This window comes from Oculina patagonica, chromosome 7 (genome assembly GCF_052425735.1).
Source record: "Oculina patagonica isolate OP01 chromosome 7, crgOcupat, whole genome shotgun sequence".
Classification (NCBI taxonomy): domain Eukaryota; kingdom Metazoa; phylum Cnidaria; class Anthozoa; order Scleractinia; family Oculinidae; genus Oculina; species Oculina patagonica.
Window position 1 is genome coordinate 21,629,447 of NC_135764.1, and position 9,997 is coordinate 21,639,443.

The 9,997-nt window shown below is 41.4% G+C and overlaps 1 protein-coding gene across 2 annotated transcripts; it reads right to left on the reverse strand.

Annotated features, from left to right (window-relative positions):
* Positions 1–75: 75 nt before the first annotated feature.
* On the reverse strand, positions 76–9,039 carry LOC144661532 (putative skeletal organic matrix protein 2). 2 transcript variants are annotated; one of them, XM_078522331.1, is made up of 10 exons: positions 8,916–9,039; positions 8,006–8,206; positions 7,277–7,432; positions 6,586–6,780; positions 5,420–5,578; positions 4,803–4,985; positions 4,101–4,259; positions 3,080–3,280; positions 2,558–2,698; positions 76–1,434 (listed from the first exon to the last, which is right to left on the reverse strand). In XM_078522331.1, the coding sequence occupies exons 1-10, from the start codon at positions 8,986–8,988 to the stop codon at positions 1,316–1,318; spliced, it is 1,587 nt and encodes a 528-aa protein (XP_078378457.1). In that variant the 5' UTR covers positions 8,989–9,039; the 3' UTR covers positions 76–1,315. The 2 variants fall into 2 exon arrangements, with proteins under 2 accessions (XP_078378457.1, XP_078378458.1); XM_078522332.1 differs by lacking the exons at positions 5,420–5,578; positions 6,586–6,780.
* Positions 9,040–9,997: the final 958 nt, after the last annotated feature.

The following is a 9,997-nucleotide window of genomic DNA, read 5'->3' on the forward strand; positions in this document are numbered from 1 at the left end:
ATATACTCATTTAACTTAACTCGAGGGGGCTTCGCTTCAACGATGGTTTGGGGACCTTGCCCAGGCTCTGGGCTATCGGCCGGTGTCCAGCTGGCGAGTAGCCGTCAAAAGCTGGGGGTAAGCTGGGCCTAGCTAGGTTTTGGCCCCTTTTAACAAGTTTGTGTGAATTTTGAATGCCCTGTTTAGTCTGTGCATATTTTGAATGACACTGGTCGACGGTTCCCTGTATACAAGGCACCCTGCCAGTCTGGCAGCTGTCAGCTGGCCTCGTGACGTGACAAACTTCTAGCCTGGGGGGAGGGCAAGGGACTTGAAGTGACCCGGGCTGTTTTGGGTGGTGGGCGCCAGGTTCTTGGAAAATCCATCAGATGTATATTTGAATTTAGGGACATACGGACCTTTACTATCAACAAAATTAACAATTGCCCACCTAAAGGAAAAAAAAATCTCAAAATATATACTAAATAGCTTAGTTTTGTCTTTTTCAAGACAACGAATCAGTTAACACGTCTCACCCAATCGAAGGTTTTCGAAAAAATCAGTAACATCAGTGGTAGCGGTAAATTTTCGATTTAGGAAAGAACCATCCTTTTGTTTCAAACTTATTATCAAAGCAGTTTCATACGAAAATAAGTATGATGTAATTTGCTCGAATGCGATGGGAACGGGAGGAAGGCAAGGAACTCACGCGGGAATAGAAATGAGCGCACGACGCCTGAAAAAAAAAAAAAAAGAAAAAAAAAAAAAAAAAAAAAAAAAAAAAAAACTCTGCGAACAATCCTAAAATCCGTCCCTGAAAATCAACTGAGAAAAATGAATCTCGTATTCATTGACTTAAACGTTAATGAGACCTAGCTGGCTTTAGGGGCTTTTAATAAGTTCTCGCCCTCCCATCCCAGAATTGGTACTAACTGAAACGATTGTCAAGACAATTAATCTGAGAAAAATTGAATAGAAGTAATGGGGGATGGTATACTGGATAGCCTCTGAAAACGTTGCCGTTTTATATAAATTGTTGTTCGTCACATCACAAGATAGTTTAAAATAAAAATGCTTTAAATTGAGTATATGCAACGTATGTCAAGTTTTTACTACTTATGCTAAAACCAAACAAAAACAAACAACCAAAAACAAAAGAAACAGTTCACTAATTAATTAAGGTTGAGCACGTACTGAGGTTTTGTTATGCAATAGCTGAAAGCTTGAAGTTTTCAAGTCACTTAAACGGTACAGTCTAATAAGAAGGACTATTACAAAGATACACTTATCCTTTCATAAGTAGCATACACCGCAGGTTGGTACGCCCCTACATTTGCTAGAAGTGGTACAATATGTTGACAAAGGCAAGTACTCCGACACTGAACAACGCATGCTGGGTCTGCTGACCAGATGCTTCAGTTGGCTTTGTTCCTTTAACGGTCGAAGTCCGCGAACCTGGAAGTTGAACCATACAATCAGTGACAGAATTTTCTAAAAACGTAAATAAAATATTGTTACAAGCAATGGTTTCGTCTCAAGCCTATATTCTAAGCACCCAGTAATACCCAAGTATTCTGTATTAAAGAATTAGGCGATGAATCATGCGCAAAAAAATGAAACTTGTCCAAGAGACCTAACAAGTGATGGAGGCGTCGTTTCATGCAATTTTCATAATTTAAGTGAAACTTATGTGCGCTTTGGTTTGCCCACTATTCACGTTGACGTTTGGTAGATTCAGGGGGTCAATTAAAGAAAAAAATTTACAACTGTATTTGACAAGTGTAGCTTTTGTTTTCAACCTCTAAAACAATAGCTACACTTGTACAATACATTTCTAAATGTTCTATTTAATTGACCCTAGGTACTACTTTTTTTCTTCCTATACCGTGGGGACGTAAACGGCTCAAATATGGCCACTGGTGGGGTATATATTCGCTACTGTAGCTGACCTTTCGTTGAGGGAAGCAGTTGCGGGGCAAGTATTCCACGCAATATTCATTCACTTTATTTTTTGCTTTTATTTGTATTTTGCGAACTGAATATTCTTAACTAAATACAAATTTACTTTCAACATTTCTTCAAGTAATTTTGCTATTTATTATTTACTGAAAATCAAGAATTTAAAGAAATATACACATATATAAAATTTGAAAAATGTTCGAGGAATTGCGCGCTAGGATTGGTCAGTTCGAGTTCATTATAAATCCGTTAAGCACGCAACTCGCGTCACGCACGTGCTTTATCGAGTCAGTAGTGCACACGGCTTAGATCAAGAGTTTGCATGCGCTAAACGTCTTCAACATTTTATAAAAGAATAACAGAATCTTGTTCCTAGGTGAATTGTTGAGTTATACAAGCAGAGAGTTTTAAAGAGCACTCGAAAAGTGCGAGAAGCACTTCACTGTGCTTCGTGCTTCTCTATGCACTTCTCACGTGATTTAAAAAAATTTCCGCGTGTTTCAACAACTCAACAGTGCAGTTCGCCGAGTTTTTTTTTTCTCCTGGGTTAGAGCATCCGACCGTTGTGTGGACGGTCTTGAGACCAGTGACAATTACAACATCAAAACTGTATACACACCTCCACTTCCAGGGTAAGGTAGGGTTGGATTTTGAGTGTTACATTTATTGCCAGTACAACACACAATTTCACATTGCGCAACGTTCCACTTTTGACGTTCTTTGAGGAGGCCACCAACTGCTGCACAAGCTACTTTTACATCTGAAAAAAGAGACAACATAAATAGCCCAAAGCAACATGGCCTAATGATGAGCGCGTTGGGAATTGAGCGACCCGGCTTTGGGGCTGATCAGGAGTGTACGTGATACCGATGAATTGCCGGAGTCCCTGCGCTGGACTTAGTTGATTTTATGCTATGGAAACTACGAGTTAAACATCGTGCTAAAAGTTAGTCATAGTTGGCCGGCCAGACCAGTTTATTCGAGATCAGAGTTGACTTCTGTTGTTATGCAGATTTGCCCTGTCAAATCAGACAAAGCATAAATGTTATACACTGCTGTGGTAAATGTGTTAGAAATCTCGTGAAAAAGGCCAATTTCGCCTTTTCAAAAGGTTCTTGTCGTTGATTTTTGTTGTTTTTACCTGTGCAGTCAATACATCCTTTGGTAGCGCCACTCTGGAGATCTCCATTCTGGCCCCGATATTGAGTCACCGCAGAAAAACACTGCCTTGTACCAAGCGAATCTTGGTCGTCTTTGCAAACTTGGGTTTGCAATTGATTACTGTCGCAAGAACCTCCCTGACTATCCAGGCAAGAATGACATTGTAGACTTGGACCATCAGCTGTTGGATAGAAAAATAAAGCAATCATTTAACTGGCGAAAAATGTACGAGCGTCAGTCGCACGGAACTAAGAAATTAGTTCGGTCAGAGACGGAATAGACGTCGACAAACATCCTAAAAACGATGAAATAGCCCAAAAGGACATCGGGAACAAGGCAAGGCGAGTAGATTTACTTTGTTTTATTGAAAAGAAGGTCAAATTTTATTTCCTTTTTAATTCCAAATTATTTTAAACTTTATAAAATGTCTAATAGAATGCTCAAATTCTCAACGGCCTAAATTGTAACAGAACACTGCGTACTTCAGGTAGTCACCTTCCACTCGATACGCTTACAAAAATCATAACGTTCGATGGAATCGTAAGTTTAGGAAGCCTGTGATTATTCATCAATTCTATTAATTCTGCAATTAAATTATGTTCTGGTCGCATTTGATATTTACTGTTAAGTCAATTTTTTTTACAACAAAAGCAATATGCTTTACACGACAAGGCCCACTGCCACCAGAAACTCAGGAGCCCCCAACGAGGACATTTAACATGGAGGATGGCGCAATGGTGAGAGCGCTCGCCTCCGAACAATGTGCCCTGAGTTCGCTTCTCGGACCCGGAATTATATGTGGGTTGAGTTTGCGGTTAGTTCTGGTTCCTGCTCCGAGGGTTTTTCTTCGGATTCTCCGGTTTTCCCCTCCTGGAAAACCAACATTTCCAAATTCCAATCCGACATGAATAGAGTCGAGGACCCGCATGAAAACCAGCTTGAGCTTATGTGGCTTCATCTCTATTAAAAAGTAACAACAGGGAATTTTTTTATCACCGTACCTGGGGGTAAAAACACAGGTATTGCTGTATCATCTGACAAGGTTGGGGTCTGGGTGTTACACTTGTTACCAGTACAGCACTCGATTTCACATTTTTCCAAGGACCATCCTTTACGCGCTTTAAGGGCGCCACCGATAGCTGCACAGGCCGTCATTTTATCTGAAACGATAAATTGAAAACGAAAAGCCTAAGGTCTGGTCAAGTTAAATGAGTTAATTTTTCCTGCAAAAGGGAAGAACACATAAAGAGAAATTTAATAAAGTGCAGTGGCCTAAGACAAGCTAGTGTATTGGACCCTGAAGGAGCGATCCCGGTTCGAGCCCTGGCCGGGGTCTCTGTGCAATGTTCTTGAGCGAGACACTTAACTTTCACAGATTCCCTCTCTACCCAGCTGTATATCGACAACCTCAATGCTGGAGCAAAAACACTTTGGTGGACTAGCATCCAATCGAGGGGTGAGTAGAAATATTTTTAGTCGCTTCATGCCATGGAAACCGAGTTGACGAACTGACGTGGTACGCCGCTTAGGCTTGAAGACTGAGTTTTCATCTCAGTACAGCTCTCTTTTGTTTGGTGCCTTATAACACAGCAAGAAAAATGAAACAACGTGAAACAAAAAAAAATCCTAGCTCTTCGCAATCCCAATTGACAGAAAAATGCATTATGCAACAACTTTGCGCAATTTCAACAGCTCACTCTTACCTGTGCAGTCAATGCATCCTCGATAAAAACCATCCACAACATTTCCAGACTTGTCCCGAAATTTACCGACCGCAGACGCACAATGAGTTGTGCCAAGTGAATGTTCACCTGTGCCACAATACTGAGTTTGCTGATTCATGTTGCAACTGGCCGCATCACTCTCAACGCAGGCATTACACTCAGCTGTCAGAAATAAAATCAAGCGATTACTTCAAGCAGTAGTTGTTTGATCCCCTACATAATTGGCTATTTCGAAATTAAGCAGGGAACTGGGGCGAGCTACAAATTTTAACAAATCGACAAGTGAGGCGCGAAGCAAGTTAAGTGAGAAGTTTTTGACGTCAAAACGACATTGTTGTCAAGGGTAACTTGCTGCGTTTCCAATGGCAACTTGTCAGTAGTAGGAAAACATCGTACTGTCCGCCATTGCCCTTTTTACGCGAGGAGTAACAGATTTCTATAACAAACGCCCCGTCGACCTATGCGGAGAAGAGAACACATGTACCACTACTCTGAAATGAAATAAATTAAAATAAAACAGCCTCTCAGTCTTACAATGAACTGTTTTCGAACATTTACATTTTTTTATCCGTCAATTACCTGTATTTTTGTATTACCTGTTGGTGAAAACACAGCAATAGCAGATTTTGACAGGGTTGGAGTGCGAGTGTTACAGTTATCACCCTGACAACACTCGATGTTACATTGCTCCAATGTCCAGTATTTACGTACTGTTAGAGAGCCACCAAGAGCGTAACACGCCGCTTTATCGCGTTCTGCAGCAATGAATAAGACAAGTAAACAACAACAAAAATAACAACAACATTCTTGCTTCTTTAAGGGGGTACAGACTTGCTGGGTGGATTTTGTTGGGGGGATGGGACTAGCCATTCGCTTCAATCCGACAAAAAGTTGTAAACTTTCGTTTTTTGTTTTACTTATCAGTCACCCCCCTTCTTCAGAAATTCTGGGTTCGATTCTGATCCATTTCTGGATCCAAACGAGCTTTAACTATGAAGTAAAAGTAACAGGCAGGTAGGTAAAATCTGCGTTCGAGCCTAGTGGTCCATCAGGTCGGAGCTTATATCTCGCTGTCAGCAGCATGAAGAGACTAGGTGTATTTCTACTCCTCCCTAAATGGGGTGCGAGTCCATCGCAGGGTTACCTCCCCCTCCCCCCTATCCTGGCGATAATACACCTGGGTGAAGAGGGGAACTGTAAGAGTAAAGTGTCTTGCCCAAGATAATAACGTGGGGACCACCCGGAGTCCAGCGCACTCACCATTAGGCCACAGCGCCTCCCAAGGGCTGTACAACAATGCAGCCCTGGGTCTTCCTGGTACTGTTCGCTCGGTTCGTACAAGAACGAGCGAGGGCAATATTCTCTTCCTACGGTCCCGAGGTCTTTCTTTGCCGTGTTGTTGCCCACGTTTTGCCAGCCAGCCGACACATTTAATGTCTTTTTGAACATTTCTTCTTTTTTTTAATTCCGATAACAATAATTATTAATTATTTCTTCGTGTTTTGAGAAAAAGTAAAGCCTGTAACGCAGGTGTATTTTTTTGTGGGCGAGCGCATTGTGCTGAGCGATCGAGTGCCATCTTGCTTTTGAGATGTGGAAAAAAAATGGCCCGGGGAGTGTAGTGGTGAGGCCAGATACGCGAACAAAATTACCCATGGCTCACTCAGCAAAAAGGCCTGGTCTGCAAGCTAAAATTCAGTATTATACAGTATACCATGTAAAATATTAGTTCTGGACTTGTTTGTAACAAAAGCTTACTTACTTGTACAATCAACGCATCCTCGAACAAAGCCCTCATGAACGTTCCCAGCCGTGTCTCGGTATTTTGTGGCCGCGGAAAAACAATCAGTTATACCGAGTGAGTCTGGATCCGTTGCACAGGTTTGGCTTTGTTGATTCGCCCGGCAAGTGGCAGCATCTCGCTCAGTGCAAGCGTGGCACTGCTTTGTCCAAACGGCTGTGGAAAATGAAATAAATCTATAGCCATTTTCACGGCAGATTTACCTGTGCAAAGTGGCTGCAGCGCATGATCACAAGCTTGCACATCGATTCAACCTTTTTCGTGTTCTTTTTATTTTTAGAAACAGTCCTTCTTATTGTCAATCACAGCAGAGCTTTGACCGACCTTCATGCTTACTTCACGTGCCTTCATGCAATCTGAACTCACTTACAATCATCGCTGAAGCATGTTCAATTTACCGGGGAAATTCCAAATGCCCATGTGGAGATGACAGGGTTTAGAGCTAACTTTCATACATTTAAAAGGACTGAGTATCACGGGGAGTCTGGGTGGGGCGGAGTTCGACTTCTTGAGCCTTACACCTTTTAGCACTCATAGATACTTTTGTTTGGGGGTTCCATTTTACAATTTACTGAACTAAGCTGAACTCTTCGTTGCTGGCGATCAACTTGCTATCATGCACAACGTGTTACTTCTAAAAGTTTTGTAATACCGTCGGTGTAAAACACTGATGTGGGATTTTGTGACAGCGTCACGTTCTGGGTGTTACAGTTGTTGCCAGTACAACACTCGAGCTCACACTTCTTCAAGGTCCACATTTTCCGTGCCTTAAGAGCGCCGCCAAGGGCGAAACACGCTGCTTTTTTGTCTGAAAAGGAATTCAAATAATGAACCACGATTAAATGCTGAAGAAAGAAAAAAGCTTTCGTCGGCGTGCAAGCCTAAGGGCCCGTCATGCCTGCGTTCATTCCTTTTTTTTATCATGAAGCGTCTAGGAGCTACTTCAAGTAATTTTATGCACACCCTACCCCAAAAAAGATCCAAAAAAGCCCGGTCTGAATAGAGTTTCCCAGTATCCAACGATGCATCTGGGTGGGGGAGAAGCTCTGGGAAAGTCAAGTGTCTTGCCTAAGAGCGCAACACAATGACCCCGGCCAGAGCTCAAAACCTGGACCGCTAAATCAAATATCAGACCACCAAGTCTCCAACTGAAAAGGACATAATTAAGTGAAACGCTCAACAACAAGGGACATTTTTCATGTAAAGGCCTGGGAACTACGCCAAATTCATAGACAGCGTATTTCCTAAATCTTTCTAAGTCGTAAAAACCTTGCTATTTTTTTGGTTTGTTATAACTTTTCATGTTTTCCTTCCTTAGAAAAAACCTATTATAATTCACATAACAATTGACCGCATTTGTTAACAAAGGTTTACTATTTACCTGCACAGTCAATGCACCCACGAATAAATCCTTCCACGGTACTTCCAGACTGATTCAGAAATTTCCCCGCCATCGAGCCACAGTGAGTTGTGCCAAGCGATTTTGGATTTGTTGCACATGTTTGTTTTACCTGATTCGCGGAGCAAGCGACTGCATCACCCTCAGTGCAAGCGTGACACTCTGTTGGGCCGGCATTAGTCACTGACAATAAATAAGGCAAGGGTTGAGTGATAACTAAGTATCGTGACCTTATGTAAACATGATCAAATCCGGGATTAATTCAATTTATCATAACCCCCCCAACCCCAACAGTCGTGAATAATCCCGGGTGAATAATTTGCAAACAGAATAATATACAGCAAAGTTAGTACATCGTTACATCTGAGCCTAAAAAGACCACACCGACATATGAAATTACGGCTTTCAATAATTAAAAGCTGCTTCAGCTACTGCACATTTCCCCGTTACCCCTAGAGCCGGTCTAGAATCGATACATATATGTACCTCTCTGAGAGAAGGTCAATGTTTATAAGCTGGACATGACTCGTGTAAGCTGTAATTATTTGTAATTCTGAAGATGACTGCTAAATCTTCTAAATGAAAACTCGTTAGACATGGTCGTTGTGAGAGAACAATTTGCTCCTGTCGACCGTCTAGCATTATCGATACATGTTCACATCGGTATTGAAAATAGCACTTCACTGTATCACGGCTGTTTAGATAGTAAGCTAAATGGCATCTACAGCAACGAAATAGCGTGCCGCAATTTTGTAGAACAAGCCACATAGGCCGGGCTGTGTCCGGGGGAACACAATCCCGTTTCCGAGGCTGTTTGGCGATTTTAAAAGTAAACAAGTAGCCTAACCATTCATTTAGTGACAGAACTTCTTTGAAATTATCCAATACTCACCAACTGCATTCTCAATAAAGCAGAAGGTTGCAAAATAAATAACAACCTTCACGTTCTTGCAAGAGCTAGTCATGTCGACGTGAATTCAACTGCGCATCTTCGTCTTGTCACGCAAGGTGCATTAGTCGATCTATTTTTAATCTGTACTTCTTTTGTATGGCAAGGCCATTGTTTGTGTTGTTCTTTGTATAAATTATTGTTTCATTTTAGATCATTTTCCATGAACATCATGATATTGTACGCGGTGCTAATAGCCCCCTGGTGTTTCAAAACCCAGAGCCTGATAGGTTGAAGCTAATTAACAAACTCGTTATTTTGTTGCAGTTGATTGAAAGTTTATATCTTATTTGCAATTAAGCGCGACAGGAAGTCGATAGGCTGTGCATATACACGTATAATTATATGTACCGGTATCTTATAAGTTATTCAGACATTTTAGTTTGTAATGACTGTTGTGTCGTTGTATACTTTTTTTTAGCCTTGCAGTGTTTCGAGGGTACTTTTGGTGAGTCCGTACAGCGAGTTAAATTATACAGCGTTTAAAACACACCCTAAACGTAACGATTTGCCATCAACGTTTTCTTCCCCCAAGTCTTAACTTTGAACCTTTCTGGCGCTTTTGAACAGCTTCTCAATAAGCTGCGTGACATTTGTTATGATCGCGTGTTTCAATTGCACGATAAATAAACCTTGATCAGCAATAAAATTTAAGCGTGGACAATTACCTAGTTTTATGCTACGAGAGAAGGCATTTTAGGAGTGTGTTAAAACCGAAGTACGAAACCAAGAAAGAAATTAAATCATTAAAAAAAAAAAACACGCACTAAAAGGTGAGTTTGCGTGACCGTTCCCGATACAAAACAATCTCGTACCTGCGCATCTGCTGCACAGATCTGACAAAAAGAACGACTCTACGGAGTTTTTTTTTAGGATTTTTTTGACAACAATAAGAATGGCCTTGAGTAAAACACCAAGTTCTGTTCGTTGAGTATTGCTTCAATCTCGACCCCAGAGCCCGCTCTCCTTTTCGTCAATGCTAAGAAAAGGAACCTTGACTAAGTGGGATGTGAAAGTCCGCGAAT